General features: G+C 45.5%; 1 protein-coding gene across 1 annotated transcript in view; it reads right to left on the reverse strand.

Annotated features, from left to right (window-relative positions):
- DBF4B (DBF4B-CDC7 kinase regulatory subunit) overlaps positions 1-17,396 on the reverse strand; it is a gene marked incomplete at its 5' end in the record, with an annotated part of 48,475 nt that overhangs the window by 20,943 nt on the left and 10,136 nt on the right. Inside the window, 7 exons of the mRNA XM_082272406.1 lie at positions 3,018-3,127; positions 3,215-3,311; positions 6,078-6,200; positions 7,513-7,558; positions 11,865-11,901; positions 11,995-12,047; positions 13,862-13,922. Coding sequence (XP_082128532.1) covers positions 3,018-3,127; positions 3,215-3,311; positions 6,078-6,200; positions 7,513-7,558; positions 11,865-11,901; positions 11,995-12,047; positions 13,862-13,922 — 527 coding nt within the window. The remainder of the gene's footprint in view (positions 1-3,017; positions 3,128-3,214; positions 3,312-6,077; positions 6,201-7,512; positions 7,559-11,864; positions 11,902-11,994; positions 12,048-13,861; positions 13,923-17,396) is intronic.

A 17,396-nucleotide genomic window follows, 5' to 3' on the forward strand; every position in this document is an offset into this window, starting at 1 on the left:
GCCTCTACAACCGCAGCCTGCAAAACTTTGTGGCCGAACGCAGCATCCAAAGATACCAGTACATCCACCACCTTATAAAACTTTGTGAATGTGTGTACATTAGGGCTGAACGATAGTCGATGTGATATCGACTATCGTTCTGCGGGCGTGGGTGATATTCATATCGCCGAAGACACGATATTTAGCATAGGCAGGGAGAAGTCGGGATTCGGGGGAAGGAGGAGGACTCACAGTGCTGGCAGCCGACACATCCGTTTTGCTTTCGGCTGTGATCGGAACTCCGCCCCTCCAGCCCGATGCAATCCAGCCCTCCCAGCTGTGCCTCTAGTATCCAGCCGACCATTACTCCGCCCAGTGTCTCTCCTGGCTGCATCGGGGCTGTAATGTTTTGTAAATAGATTCAATGGAGAGACAATGGGCGGAGCAGGGTGGAGTAATGGTCGGCTGGAGACTTAGAGGCAGAGCTGGGAGGGCTGGATTGCATGGCGGCGGAGAGGCTGCAGAACGCTACAGTGCAAAGCAGCAGGAGAGGGGGGGAAGAAACGTCCGGAGCATGGCGGAGGAGCACCGGACAAAGGCTGCTACCGTACTGCTGCTGGAACACTTCACTCAGCCCGCTTCCTCTACACTCCGGCTCCGACACAAGGCTCAGGCTGTCCGGGCGGGAGAAGTTCTACAAGTGTGGCGGATCCCCTGGCGGAGAGCTGAGCGAAATAGGCAGGGAAGGGGAAGACCTTAGTCCCCTTGGATGGTCTACGAGGTACAACCGACGCAGAATCAGCTATGTCCTCCAAGTTTAAAGTTTCCTGCACTGATACAATCAGTGCCTCCACAAGCGTCTTTTCATGCGCTGCGGCAAAAATGGAAGAGTAATGATGCTAGCTGTCAGAGCACTCAGGGTGCGTGGACGCAGACCCAGTGGGTTGACTCGCATCCGCCACGGCCAAATCCACCTCAGACTGAAGAGGCAGAAGATACAGGTGAAAGCAGGGGGCGCTTCTTGCTAGGCCGCTTTTGAAGGGCCATATCAACCATAGACACAAGTGACTGTAGGACCGCCGTCATTGCTGCCAGGACAGACTGAGACCCAGAAGGTCCCGCAGCTTCTGAGAGTGAGTCAGGTGGCGATACCTGCTCCAGGGACTCCATGGTTAATCCAGAGGCTTCCCTTAATATGCAAAAAATTGTTACAAAAAAACCCTCCTCACACCGCTACCGCTGTGGAACTGCAATTCCCAGTGCACCAGTGGCCCTGCTATGGCAGAAGAGGGAGTTGAATACCCGCAGGGACTCACCACCACCCACTCAGATCAGGAGACAGAGCTCCAAGAAGCTACTCGCCATGCTGCGATCAGAAAGGAAGAGAAAGGGCTGCCATTACCACTAGAGGCACACCCCCGCATCACTGCTCCACAGGCTACAAGAAAATGGCCGCCACATTGGCTTCAATGGGAAGCTCCAAAAACATGGCCGCCAGACTAAAAAAACATGGCCGCCGAGTCTGCATAACAGCCATCCACAACAAAATGGCAGCGCCAAGCGGCACCCAGGATTCTACACTGGACCTTCAGGTACCTGTAGTCCACCAGGGGGTCCACGCAGCCATTCGCTGCAGGATCAACTGAATGTGACCTGCCGGCGGTGCGCTCCCACCCCCCTCCAACCGATCACCATATGATACCCCATACCTCACAACAGCCCATGCACCCCAAGGGAGGACTAAACTAAGGTGAGGGCGACCTGTGGTGGGGGGACCCCGCTAGTGGAGGGGGGGGGGGGACCATGAGGGAAGGACACAGAAGCGGCGTACCAACCCGAGGAAAGGGCCCACATCCACCCCGATATTTCCTTAGAGGAGAGGGGGGACACTGCTCACCACACCGGGGAACCGAGCGGGCACCACTCCTGGCAGTCCACCGAGCCATCTTGGAATGGGGGTGCTGCAGGCCAGAGGTACACTGCGACTCTGGTCATGACCAAGGTCATGACCAGGGCTATGTGTCCTCGCGAGGTGTTTCACTCGCCGGCAAGTCCCCGTCCGGTGGGGCTATGTCGCGCCCAACCTAGCGCGGAGCTAATAGTTGGGTTGCGTTCGCTAGCCAGACTGGGAAGACCGTAAGGGTCTAGGATATCCAGTGCATCGCCCAGTCCGGCAGTTGATTGTAGTTCTCACAGGAACTGACTTGTTTGTAGTTCACACAGGAACAGAAAATAAAATGAAGAAAAAAATGTCATGTAAAAAAGGCCAGTACCAGAGATCTCAACAGGCAACCAGGTCCATACTCCTAACTAGGTAGAAAAAGACTAAAGTCCTAGAGCAGGAAGTGGGAGTGCCTGGGACTGCCCTAGGGGCGTAGCTAAAAAAGTTCCCGCCTAGTCCTACTCCTGAGGAGAGAGCAGTATAGCCCAAGGGTCTAAGAAGATATGGAGCTGTGTCCGTCAGTGAACGAAAGAGAAATGACAACATTTTTGAGTACAGTGTTGAATGACCACGCAATTGTCAGTTAACCGTTGTCAAGTAATGCAATGCTGTGTGGCAAAAAAAGAAAAGGCCTGGTCATAAAGGGGGGTAAATCTTCTGGAGGTCAAGTGGCCAAATCAGTCTCCCATAACACTCTGTGTAGCAGCACCAGCAGTCAATAGGGCATTGCTTCTTTAAAGGAAAAAAAAAAAAAAAAAAAAAAAAAAGGGGGGGGGGGGAAAGAGTAACACCAGAGTAATGACCAAGGTGTTGCTGTTACTGCATTGTATAGTTAGAATGGTAGGGCTATGTCCCTTCATGTTGTAGCACTGGTGGTTGAGAGCCTGGCTGTGTACCATAGTACATATATACACCATAGTGGGGGCAAGTGTTGTATTACCAGACTGACCAAACATAATGGCATATCATACAGCAGTTAAACAGTACCTGTATGTACACAGTCAGTGTATTTGACTGTGTGAATGGAGTTTAGAGCTATATAAAAAAAAAAAAACACCACACAACATGAATCTCAGCACTCTTTTATAGTACTCACCCAAAGGGATACTCCATAAGGTCACACATCAAGTTGCAGGCAATGTCATCAATGACTTTGTAATTGGAGTTATCCAGAGCAAATTGGCTGTGTTGCTCACTAATCAGATGCTGGAGACAAGTGAATAGACGGTCAGTTGTGCAGTTTTCATTTCTCAACATCTACAACAAATGCAGACATTCCCCTTGTTTTCTTACCTCACTGAGTTTGGTGTAGGTCATCTGACAGCACTCGCAGTAGCCACTTTTCTCCCTGGCATGTGGTCTTTGGCTTCTCTCGCCATCATCCTGGTCTCTAAAGGAACATATTACATCCATAGACATGCTGAACAAATGAAACCAGTGCAGTTTTTAAAATTACAGCTTGTTTCTGATCTTAAGTCACTTAAAGTGTCTGTAAATGCTGTTTTTTTTTTTTTTTAATCTTTTAAATTAAAAGTACCAAACACGTTCTAAAATTACCTGCTCTGTGTAATGGTTTTGCACAGAGCAGCACTGATCATTCTCAGGTTTCCCGGCAGTGCTCCAAGCTGCCCCATCCCCGCCAAGTACCCACAAAGCAAGCTGCTTGCTTATAGAGGCACTCATGCATGCTCGTTACCAAGCCCCCGCTCTGAGTGTTTGTCACACAATGTAGCTCGGCCCCCAACCCCCTGCTCCCTCCTCATTAGCTGTGATTGAGTGTCTGAAACAATAGGAGGGAGAAAGCCTCTGCTCTTATGCATACCTCTGGATCAAGTTCAGGCTCAGGCAAGTACAGGGGGGCGCTGTCATGAAGCTGCATGCAGAAAGTGTTTTACCTTAACCACTGGCCGCCCACCATATAGTACATACTATAGTAAAATGACAAGGAGCAGGATGCACTTATTCTGGGACGTCGTCATTTCTGGGACACAGCATGACCTTAATCTTGGCAAAGAGCCGGTGACGTGGCTCTTTACCCATGTGATCTGCTGTGTCAAATTATAGACCAAAAAACTCCTGAAGTCCTACAAGGTCACAAAATAGGGGGAGCTTCTCTACAATAGGATAAATGCAAAACACAAAAAAGAAAATGACTGAAGCTCAACACCCCTAATTTATATACAAATACAGACTCAAAAGTGATGGATATTGAATAAGTAAACGCCTGGCTTAACAGCCTTCATGTGTATTGTATATAAAGGCTAGATGCGACTGAATCAGGGCCACACGTATAAATTTAATGCACCTTTAATTATGTAATGTTAATAAAATACACAAGCATACACATAGGACATTTAAAATTGAAAAACTACCAAAACCTGACATTGGCTCATCCCTTCTCTTTGTATTTCACCTAACAAATTCAAATATATGTATACACACACACACACACACACACACACACCCCCCAGTGCTGAAAGCTGGCCTGGGCAAGAAGGGGGTAAAAGTGCCCAGTAGGCAAGTGTTAATGCAAAGAATGCATTAAGGTAAAAAAAAAAAAACCCTTCTGCCTTTAGAAGCATTTTGAAGAAAAAGCAGTGAAGGCAAAAAACTTCAAATACACATTTAAAGTGATTGTAAAAGTCTTTTTTTTTTTAAATAACATGTTATACTCACCTCTTCTGTACAGTTGGTTTTGCCCAGGGTGGCCCGGATCCTCCTCTTCTCGGGTCTCTCGTTCCTGGCCCCTCCCTCCTGTTGAGTACCCCCACAGCAAGCAGCTTGCTATGGGGGCACATAAGCCGAGCTGCAGCTTCATGTGTCCATTCAGGCACAGAGCTGCCGTTCGGCCCCGCCTCCTCTCTCCCGATTAGGTCACTGACTTTGAATGACAGCCGTTGTAGCAAATGGCGCCACGGCTGTATCTCAGCCAATCAGGAGATAGAGTCCTAGGATGGCCGAGGGACTTGTGGACATGGCTGGACAGGGAGGGGGCACAGGTATGGATTAGGGGGTGCTGCTACACATAGAAGGCGATTTTAATGCAAAGAACGCATTAAGATTTAAAAAAAAAAAAAAAAAAAACACCTTCCTGACACTTTACAACTCCTTTAATTTGAGTCAATAACTCCTAGTACTGAAGAGTTGGGGACAGGAGCAAGTTAAATTGCGCTTTTCTTTTTTTTTTCACAAAAAGGTGCTTTATTAAAGAAGTTCAAGCATAGAACAATAAAAAGTATCAGTCAACGCTTTTCAGTCACTGAATAGTTCCTCAGTACAGGCATACCCCGCTTTTAAGTACACAATGGGACCGGAGCATGTATGTAAAATGAAAATGTACTTAAAGTGAAGCAATACCTTTTATAATTTTCTAGGCAAGCTGGCTGGCCACAAATAGGATATGTTGTAGTCCTGGGTCCCCTCACATTGCTCCCTAAGTTTGATATCCCTGTCACTTATGGTTTGGGAGCAGTGCCATGTCAAGCTGACCAAGATTTCCCATAGACGCCAATGTTAAAAACTGGGAGTAATGCCATGCCAAGCTGACCAGGCTGTGTCAGTACTCACGAGTGTACTTAAAACGGGGTATGCCTGTACCTGCAGTTACAAGATCAGTTGTGGATTGCTTTAAAGCTGCTTTTTGAGCCTAGGTTCACAATTCAGACCGCATGTGAATTGCACAGAAATCGCCCTGCATTCCTGTGCAAATCGCATGCAATTCTATGCAATTTGAGCCCATTCATTTTGGATGGTTTAGACCGCACTACATCCGCATAAAAAAGGTGCAGGCACTTTTTTTTTTTTTTTACTTGCACTGGAACCGGATCGCATGGGGATTGATAACAATGCAATCAGGTTCAGGCAAAAGCACTGCGTTTGCAACCTGCTTTTGAGGAGCCATTAACTTTTCATTGCTACCTGCAGCAGATCGCAGAACACAGTGCGATTGCTATACAGTGCAGGAAACGCACAGGAATTGTTGCGTTTCCCGCACCGCACCATTGTGAACCGGGGCTCAGATACACACATGTAATCCGATACCAAGTAGGTACTTACTATTTTGTAGGTAATTTTTCTTGTCTCACTGTCCGAAAAATACATTCATATTTCTGCTGCAATAGAAATGTTTGAGATGTGGCCACCATGACAGGCTTACCCTGCATCTTTTTCCTTGTGTGTACTGTTGTTAGTACGGGTAGTCTCAAAGGGGCTCCTGTCTGAAGAGATGAAGGAAATCTCAGGGAAGCTGGAGAAGCAGCACTGGAGTGGACGGTACTTCCTACAACGAAATCAAATAACATTAACAAGCAGGTTCACGTCTAAAACCGTTTTTTTTTCTATGCTATATAGCAGGCCATATATTTAATTATTAATCATCTTTTTATTTTTTTTCTCTCAGATCTTGCCGGTTGTAGTGTTCAAACTGTGGAATCATGCTACTTCAATGTCTACAGATAAAACTGCTGGTGCAATCCCCCCCAACCTGATTTTAACTATAGCAACTGATAGTAGTGGAAACCTTAGCGAAGGTGATGAGCCTCAGGAGCAGAGGATACAGGTAGGTTTTCATAAAGGATAAGATTTTATGAACCAATGAGATCCTATATGAACCTTCACACATTTAGATATACAGCCCAACAGCAGCCTTGCCCCTGACCCCATTGGAGATATTTTCTGTCACTTCCTGTTCTTGCGGGAGAGGGGAGGTTGTTAACAGAGTCTACTTTGGACAGAAATTAGGAAATCTCTCCCCAGTATGGACACATAGCGTAAAAAAAAAAAAAAAAAACAGACAGACCTCCACACTTCAATTTACCTAAAGCAAAATAATTGGCTGGAGTCAAGATTTAAAGTGGTGTTCCAGCCTCCCCCTCCAAAAATTAAAAGTCAGCAGCTACACATACCGTACACATACTGTAGCAGCTGACTTTTAATATTAGGACACTTACCTGTCCTGGAGTCCAGCGATGTTGGCACCGCAGCCGATGTTTCCATCGGCTGTTGGGTGCTGCCAGCCCCATTGCCGGTAAGGGTCCCTATTGCACATGCGCAAAACGCAATCAGATTGGCTCGGCGGTGGGGGCCCAAACTTCAGAGGGACAGCACTGCTGCCCGGCTCCTGGAAGTTGGGAAGAGTAACATGTCAAAAACCGGTACCCATTTCCCCCTCCCCCCTGAAAGGTGCCAAATGTGGCACTGGAGGGGAAGGGAAGCAAATGAGCAGAAGTTCCACTTTTGGGTGGAACTCCGCTTTAAGCTGGCCCCTCACATTGCAATCGGTTTGCACACTTACCAATGACTTTGTGGTGTGAGAACTTACCAAACAGTCATTTTCATTCATATACAAGCAGGCAGGTAGGCTATGACAGTACATAATCATAGGCAGATTTAAGTAGACGAAAACAGATTGTAAAGTATGTGGCCAATTTAATGAGGCAGAGGCAGCATGGCCTGAAATCTTTTGGTTAAGGAACTTGGGAAAGTTCTAGGGTTAGGGATAAGATTGGGAAATTTAGGCTGGCAACAGCCAGACACAAACCAGTGTAGAACATGAACAGCATTACAGAAGAAATGGGAATATAGTCACTCACCGGCTCTGGTCCTCAATCTTCAGAAATGGACTCTTCAGTTTACCAACTGCAGCAAACAAAGTTTAATGCAAATGTTATCTGTTGTATTCAAAACAAAAACAAAGCCCATACATTTAGGTTTACACATGTCCAGTGGAATTTCTGATCCGTTCTCACTGCGAATTTCCAAAGTAGCTGTTCAGCGGTTATTTCAGATACGGTTCAGATGCGAAATCTAGAAACGGGCGGCCATCGGCGTCTTTAACAATAGCTGGTTATTAGGGAGCAGGCCAGGAAGCCAGCCGCCGAGTCCTTAACAACTGATGTTGCCGGGTGGCCCCGTCCGTTAATTATTTAATAACTATAAGATAGTGGATCTACACGGGGGGGACATTTGTTTTTTTTTTTTTTTTTTTTTCGAACTGATTTTATTAAAGCATTGACAGAGATACAAACATATACCGTATATACTCGAGTATAAGCAGAGTTTTTCAGCACATTTTTTTGTGCTGAAAACGTCCCCCTCGGCTTATACTCGAGTCAAGAAAAAAAAAATAAGTTCCCGGCCGCTCCGACGTGCTTGAGCTTTAAAAATGGTGCCGCCCGGCGCATACATGTCATTGCGCACGCGCCGCCGCTCGGGAGAGGCCGGGAATAGTCGAAAGTATACGAGCGTGCGCAATGACGTGTCGGCGCCATTTTTAAAATGAAGGCGCCTCTGGAACAGGTAAGTGAAACTGCTGCACTACCTGCCATTATGCAGGGCTGCGGGCATACTACAGGGGATGCAGTGCTGCGGGCATGGTCCACCTGTACCATGCCCACAGCACTTCATCTCCTGTAGTATGCCCACAACCCCGGATCCTCTTGTACCATGCCAGTCACCCTGCATTCTCCGGCACCATGCCAGTCACCCTGCATTCTCCTGCACCATGCCAGTCACCCTGCATTCTCCTGCACCATGCCAGCCACCCTGCATTCTCCTGCACCATGCCAGCCACCCTGCATTCTCCTGCACCATGCCAGTCACCCTGCATTCTCCTGCACCATGCCAGCCACCCTGCATTCTCCTGCACCATGCCAGCCACCCTGCATTCTCCTGCACCATGCCAGCCACCCTGCATTCTCCTGCACCATGCCAGCCACCCTGCATTCTCCTGCACCATGCCAGCCACCCTGCATTCTCCTGCACCATGCCCGCCGCCCTGCATTCTCCTGCACCATGCCCGCCGCCCTGCATTCTCACCTTAGGCTTATACTCGAGTCAATAATTTTTCCCATCTTTTTGTGGTAAAAGTAGGGGCCTCGGCTTATACTCGGGTCGGCTTATACTCGAGTATATACGGTAGGTAGTACAGAATTTTAAAAAGTGATACAGGGTCTCCAAGGAAGCATTGAAATCAGACATAATCACATTACAGTAAAGAAATACAAACTTAACTGGAGGGAGAGAGAATAAACAGAAAGGCGCAGAACACCTTCAGTGGCATAACATGTAGAAACAATGGAAGCAAATGAAAGCTGAGATGGTTGCACATCAAGGTACATAACAATGATGATTTGTTAAATAGGAAGAAAGAAATCGAAGGGGAATAACAAAGAAAAAGGGGATGCATTTTTATTTTTTTACACTTTTTTGGTGAATGAGTAGGGGCGCCCCACCCCCCCTTGTTAAGCGCTCACTCTTGCGCCCCCCCCCCTTCCCTGGCCTGCCAGGCTGCATGCGGATAAGGGTCTGGTATGGATTTCTGTGTGGGGACCCCACTTTTTTCTTTTATTTTGGCATGAGGTTCCCCTTAAAATTCATACCAGACCCAAAGAGCCTGCCATGGTTTGGGGGGGGGGGGGGGAAACCCATCCCCGCTGTTTTTTTTCTCAATTCGTGTTAAACTGATGACATGATTCAGAAGCATTCCCATAGAAGGCAATGAGCCTGGAATTCGCATCTGAACCACACCGCAGTGCTCAGAAAACACACAGGATTCTTTTAATTCGCAGTGAATGCATTAACCATTTGCCGACCGCCTAACGCAGATTTACTGCAGCAGGTCAGCTCGGCTGCACATAATCACGTAGATCTACGCCATTGTGTGCACGTGGTATCAACGCCGCGCTTCACCCCTAGTGTTAAACCATTCCCTGCCAGTGTCATTTATACAGGAACAGTGAATATTATTTAGCACTGATCACTGTATTAATGTCACTGATCTCCAAAAAGTGTCACTTAGTGTCAGATTTGTCAGCAGCAATGTCACAAAAAAAAAAAAAAAAATAAAAAAAAAAAAAATAAAAAAAAAAAAAGCTGATCTCTGCCATTACTAATAAAATAATAAAAACAGTCCAAAAATCTATCCCATAGTTTGTAAACGCTGTAAATTTTGCGCAAACCAATTATACACTTTTTGGGATTTTTTGTTTACCAAAAATATGTAGCACAATACAAATTGGCCTAAACTGATAAAGAATTTAGATTTAAATAGTTTTTATTGGGAATGTTTTATAGCAGAAAGCAAAAAAAAAAAAATAATATATATTGTTGCTTTTCTTTTGTTTATAGCGCAAAAAATAAAAACTGCAGAGGTGATCAAATACCACCAAAAGAAAGCACTATTTGTGGGAAAAAAAATGTATTTGGGTACAGTGTTGCACGACCGTGCAATTGTCAGTTACAGGAAAGCGGTGCAGTTTCGCAAAACATGGCCTAGTCATTAAGGGGGTAAATCCTTCCGGAGCTGAAGTGGTTAAAGTGGTTGTAAACCCTCACATATACTCCGTGAACTGAATAGTCTCAGACGATACACAAAGAAAAAAGAAATCCTCCTACATAAGCTTCGTTTATTTGCAGTTTCCTTTTGTCTACAACCCTTCAAAAGTGTCTAATTTATGATAAAATCATTATGCATCTGTGAGGAGTACAGAGGAGGGGGTGCAGAACTGCAGTTACAGCTCTTACGCACTGTGTGAGGGCTGATTGGAGGAAAAGGACCCCCCCAACAATAAGCAGAGGAACGAAGGATCATGCAGAGCTGTACTCTGAATAGACAAGCTGTGACACAAATTTTCTCTCATGTGTCAGCAAAACTTGTCAGAAGTGACACATGCTGATAGCAGAGGAACAAAGTACCAGAGAGAAAACGACACTTAGAGCTTTGGAGATAGAGAGGTAAACACTGCAGATATTTGTGCTTAGTTCAAAATTTCATAACTGGGGTTTGCAATCACTTTAAAAGGTAAAAAACCGTGAGCCTTTGGAACCACTTTAACCACTTAAGCCCCGGAAGATTTTACCCCCATTCCGACCAGGGGGTATTTTGCGATTCGGCACTGCGTGACTTTAACGGAGAATTGCGCGGTCGTGCGACGCTGTACCTAAACGAATTTGGCGTCCTTTTTTTCCCACAAACAGAGCTTTCTTTTGGCGGTATTTGATCACCTGTGCGATTTTTTGATCACGCGCTATAAACAAAAAAAAGAGCGTCCATTTTGCAAAAATAGCAATATTTTTCCCTTTTTTTTATATGAAATTCCCCCCAAAAAAAATGTAAAAATCAAAATTTTTTTAAATTTTCGGCCAATTTGTTTTATGCTACCTATGTTTGGTAAAAAAAAAAAAATCGCAAAAAGCGTATTTTGATTGGTTTGCGCAAAAGTTATTGCGTTTACTAACTAAGGGAAAGATTTTTGTCATTTTTGTTTTTTTTTTTTAAAGCGTAATGGCGGCGATCTGCGATTTTTTTTGCGGTACTGCAACATTGCGGCGGACAGATCGGACCCTTGACTGACATTTTTGACACTTTTGGGGTTACCAGTGACATTTCTACAGTAATCAGTGCTATACATATGCACTGTTACTGTAAAAATACACTGGTAGTGAAGGGGTTAACTTTATTTGAGAGGGAGGGGCTGTGTGTGTCCCTAGGGGCGTGATTCTAACTGTGATTGGCTGGGGCTTCAGCTGTATGCAGAGTGATCAACGGATCTACATAGTAGATCCAGATGATCAGCTCTCATACAGCGAGGAGAATGACAGGCAGCTTGTTTACACAAGCTGCCTGACTTTCTCCCTCTCCCCCGCCGATCGCAGAGTGGCCGGCGGACATCGGGTCCGCCGGTCACACGCGCGGGGGGGGGTCCGTGACCACTCGGGAGCGGGAGCGCGCCTCCGGGGGCGCGCGCTCGCTCCCTAGACCCTCACAAGCTAGTGACGTAGACCTACGTCACTTTGCCTGTGAGGGGCTGACCGCCGACGTAGATAGTCGTGCGGCGGTCGGCAAGTGGTTATAGCTTATGCTCATAATTTCATTTGGGTGATTATTGCTAAGAGTTTTAGTATAGAAATAAATCTGTCACAAACATTTAGCATTCAAACTCACCTTTAACAGTCTGTTTTGCACCAACAGCACCTTTCCCCTAAAGATATAAAATAATGGGAAGTGAGTGTGTGCCCAGACAAAACCCATTGCTAAAAACATCTGATACTCTAATGCATCAGCCATAACTCACCACTTTGGTCTTAGAAGCACTGTGTGCGGAATTCTCTAGATGCTTTAGGACCTCTGGAGACAAGATGGTTAAGGAAGCAAAATAAGTGAGTCAATTATCAAGCAAGGAGTCCGATGCTAAAAAGTGAACCTGTCCTCCTATAAATCCTAGTGCTGTCACTACCAACTTCTTTGACAAGCTCAAAGTTCCCTGGTTGTGTGGTGTCGGTATCGCATTTAGTCACTGGCTCTAGCGACACCAAGTATTGAAGCAGGAGGAGGATGACTACAGAAGCCAGAGAACTGACATAACACATACATTACTATCACTGCACAAGGTAAAAATGAATAATAAACTCTCCTTCATTCTGCAATTTTCAAATAGCAGACAAAGCTCCACTCTAATACATACTAATTATCCGTTTGGGTTCCAAGGTTACTGTACCCGAGAGCCAGTTAGTACTTTTCAGTAAAAATCATCCCTTTGTTTTTCAGGTAGCATCAGCCTTGGCAGCGGTGCTCCGAAATCGGACTGTCAGGTGTAAGAAAAACGCTATCCCTGCGTCATAAGCGTCAGAATGGAAGGATTTTCAATCAATTACTCCAAGGATAGAAAACTCCTAAATCTAAAAATTATAGCTGTGCATCAATTCTTAAAGGGGATTGTAAAGGCAAAAAGGTTTTTTTTTTTAAATCTTACTGCATTTGATGCATTAAGATAAAAAAAGTCTTTGGTGTGCAGCAGCCCCCCTAATACTAAACTGAGCCCCATCTCGGTGCAGCGATGTGCACAAGTGCCTTGGCCTTCCGGGACTTTCTCTCCTGATTGACTGAGACACAGCAGCGCCGCCATTGGCTCCTGCTGCTATCAAAGTCAGTTAACTAATCAGGAGACAGGAGGGGCGGGACTGAACTTCGGCTCCATGCCTGAATGGACACACAGAGCAGCGGCTTGGCTTGGGTGACCCCATAGCAAGCTATGTGGGGGCAATCGACAGGAGGGAGGAGCCAGAAGAGCCAGCGAGGGACCCAAGAAGAGGCGGATCTGGACTGCTCTATGCAAAACCAACTGCCCAGAGAAGGTAAGTATAACATGTTCGCTATTTTTAAAGGAAAAAAAAAAATCTGAGACTTTACAATCACTAAGTTTCCTGGCTCTGATAAAGCTGATCATATGCAAAACAGCAGCTCTGACTACTGACACCCCAACATATATGGCTCCAGTGTCTTGGAATACTGGAATTCCTATTATTCAGCAGAAGAAAAAAATAAAAAAACTTTAAAATGGGAAGGTACACGGGATACAGTCCTGGGGAACTGGATGGCCTGAAAACAGGTGAGCTGTATGGCTTTTTGCCTTGTATGAGTAGAAGATTGCTGGAGATATTCAGTCAGAAAGGTAAACGTTAAACAGAAATGGCTCTCAAATTTTCTACAAAGGATATGGTGTGATTGGGGATATTGTCATTTTACTCAGCAATATTGATTCCTCAAGTGCTAGAGTGGAGTCATTTTAGTTTGCATTAAACACAGAAACATTCACAGGAATCCCTATTCTCCGTAGTGTGGGTGGGCAGTTTTCCACACTAACTGCCTGCACTCTTCAGGCCTTATGTTCAAAACTAAACAAACAGAAGTGTGATTTCCACTTCTTAACTAGAATTGATTTTTACAGGAACTGGTCAGCTAAACAAACAGTCATCAAAAAAAACAAATGCACAAACACAGCACCACCTACGGACTGTGTGGAGGTACTGCACCTAAGGGTTCTCTTTTAACAAGCACTGTAATATCACTATGCAGAGAAGGTACATTGCTTCCCTTTATCAACATCTGTTTTTGTAACTATCAAATATTTACAGTCACGAGGTCCAGAACAAAAAGGATACCATCCACTTGGAGGATACAGACTCCCCAAGAATGAGCATTGGTCAACACACTGCTGCGCTCCTAGGAATTGAACATTACAGGATAAGTGCAAAAGGTATAATGAAAATAAGAAAGTAATACAACATTAAAGAAGTGTAACAAATGCAGCAGAGGATTCCACTCAAATATTTTTAGTAAAAGCAAAATAATATCAGGCTTTGGCCACAGAATCCCTCCAGATTAAAATGTGAGATCTTGCTCGCTCTCTCATATATATATATATATATATATATATATATATATATATATATATATATATATATATATATATATATATATATATATATATATATATATATATATATATATATATATATATATAATATAAACACACACACATACATACGCACACAGGCCACTTTATTAGGTACACCCTGCTAGTACCAGTTTGGACCCCCCTTTTGACTTCAGAATTGCCTTAATTCTTCACACAACTGCAGCTCGCTGGATAGTTTCTCTTTTTCTGAACATTCTCTGTAAACCTTAGAGATGGTGGTGTGTGAAAATCCCAGTAGATCAGCAGATTTTGAAATACTCAGGCACCAACAACCATGCCACGTTTAAAATCACTTAAATCCACTTTCTTCCCCAATCGGATTCTCGGTTAACACTTCAGCAAGTCGTCATCAAGTCTAGATACCAAAATACATTTGAGTTGCTACCATGTGATTGGCTGATTAGCAATTTGTGTTACCAAGCAATTGAACAGGTGTACCCAATAAAGTGGCACTCACATACACTCGCTATTGAACCCTACGGACTAAGATTGGGATGCCATTAAAGTTCATGTGTGTGTAAAGTGTAAAGGAGGGTGTCCCAATGAGAATATAGGGTTTACATCAATATCTCCTTCTGCTTGAGAATTTCCTTCATTAAAAGCGGAGTTCCACCCAAAAGTGGAATATTCCGCTGATCTGCTCCCCCCCCCCCCCCCCTCCAGTGGCACATTTGGCACCTTTCGGGGGGGGAACGGGTACCTGTTTTTGACAGGTACCCTTTCCTACTTTCGGGAGACAGCGCCTCTCCTCGGAAGTTCCACAGCCAGTTTCCCTTACAATGAATGGCGGCGGCAGTCGATCCGAATATCGCCTGGGGTGCTGACATCGCGGGCTCCCTGGACAGGTAAGGATCTACATATTAAAAGTCAGCAGCTACAGTGTTTGTAGCTGCTGACCTAATTTTTTCTTCCCCAGCTAAAACACTGCTTTAAAAGAGAAGTATGGCCAAAGCTCTTTTAGCCATACTACCACTGTGAGTCACAAAGAGTGCACTTAGTTTTGTACTCCTGTCATCTAGATTCAGTCGACAGTAGGCAAAAGTCTGCTGTCAACTGATGTCATATAGCTGGTCCAGGCACTGCAGGGATCCCAACAATGCTGGGATCCACCCACAGCTGGCTCAGTCTTTCAGCTGCTGCCGCCAAGCTCCAATGATAGTCGCACCCGAGACCTGAAACCGGAGCTACAGCCTTCTAGGCGAGTATGCATATTTGCTGTCCCCTAAAAATAACTCAACACACAGCCATTAATGTCTAAACCACTGGCAACAAATGTGAGTACACCCCCCTAAGAGAAAATGTCCAAATTGGGCCCAAAGTGTCAATATTTTGTGTGGCCACCATTATTTTCCAGCACTGCCTTAACCCTCTTGGGCATGGAGTTCACCAGAGCTTCATAGGTTGCCACTGGAGTCCTCTTCCACTCCTCCATAATGACATCACGGAGCTGGTGGATGTTAGAGACCTTGCGCTCCTCCATCTTCTGTTTGAGGATGTCCCACAGATGCTCAATAGGGTTTAGGTGTGGAGACATGCTTGGCCAGTCCATCACCTTTACACTCAGTTTCTTTAGCAAGGCAGCGGTCATCTTGGAGGTGTGTTTGGGGTTGTTCTGTTGGAATACTGCCCTGCGGCCCAGTCTCGGAAAGGAGGGGATCATGCTCTGCTTCAGTATGTCACAGTACATGTTGGCATTCATGGGTCCCTCAATGAACTGTAACTACCCAGTGACAGCAGCACTCATGCAGCCCCAGACTATGACACTCCCACCACCATGCTTGACTGTAGGCAAGACACACTTGTCTTTGTACTCCTCACCTGGTTGCCACCACACGCTTGACACCATCTGAACCAAATACTAGGGATGCACCGAATATTCGGCGGCCGAACATTATTCGGCCGAAAATAGAGAAAATAGCACTTTCGACGTTCGGCCGAATAAGTCAAAAGGCCGAATAATTTTGAGCCGAACAATGTCAGCTTCCGCCCTGACCGTTCACCTTCCTCATTGCGGCTCGCGGTTCCCTTCTCACACGCCGCCGGTGTCCTGTCCGGCCGCGAGTAGGGGGTGTGATGTCACGCGCGCATCCCGCCCCCTGCTCCTGACTGCGGCTCCTTCACACTAGGTCCACGCCCCGCCCCCCTGATCGCGGCTTTTGGCTCTGGCTGCAGTTCAGGTATGTGATGTGGAGCTGAGCACATTTGGGGGAGAATACGGTAGCTGGCAGCTGCACAAGCATTAGTGTGCAGACTGCCATATGTTGTTGCCACTTGCCATGCTCATTACATTAGAGTGCCCTATAAAGTGCCCCTTAAAAAAAAAAAAAAAAAAAAAAAAAAAAAAAAAATGTGCCCAACAGAGTGCTCCCTTGACATAAAATGTGGCCATCAGCATGCCCCTTATTTTATGCTAAGGGACATGCTGATGAGCATATTTTATGTTAAGGGGCACTCTGATGAGCATATTTTATGTTAAGGGGCACTCTGATGAGCATATTTTATGTTAAGGGGCACTCTGATGGGCATATTTTATTTTAAGGGGCACGCTAATGGGCATATTTTATGTTAACAGCAAAGCTGATTTAAATGTTTTGTTTTGCCCATCAGAGTGCCCCCTAACATAAAATGTGCCCATCAGCGTGCCCCCTAAAAATTGGCAAAATAAATGGAAAAAATGCGAAACACCGCGTTCGGTATTCGGCCTTCGGCCAAGCATTTCATTATTATTCGGCTTCGGCCAAGAATTTCATTTCGGTGCATCCCTACCAAACACATTTATCTTGGTCTCATCAGACCACAGGACATGGTTCCAGTAATCCATGTCCTAATGCCCCATACACACCTGCAGATTATCTGCAGACTTTTGTCTGCAGACTTACCTTTTCTATGTAGTGCAAGGGCCTGCCGGATTGCATACAAATTGAAAGTGTTTAGGTTTGACCTCATATTATATGGTTTTGGTAAGTCTGCAGACAAAAGTCTGCAGATAATCTGCAGGTGTGTATGGGGCATTAGTCTGCTTGTCTTCGGCAAAATGTTTGTGGGCTTTCTTGTACATCATCTTTATATCCTTCTGGGACGACAGCCATGCAGACCAATTTGATGCAGTATGCGGCATATGGTCTGAGCACTGACAGGCTGACCCCCCACCCCTTCAAACTCTGCAGCAATGCTGGCAGCACTCATACGTCTATTTTCCAAAGACAACCTCTGGATAT

Source organism: Pelophylax lessonae (genome assembly GCF_965119305.1).
Source record: "Pelophylax lessonae genome assembly, chromosome: 11".
NCBI lineage: Eukaryota > Metazoa > Chordata > Amphibia > Anura > Ranidae > Pelophylax > Pelophylax lessonae.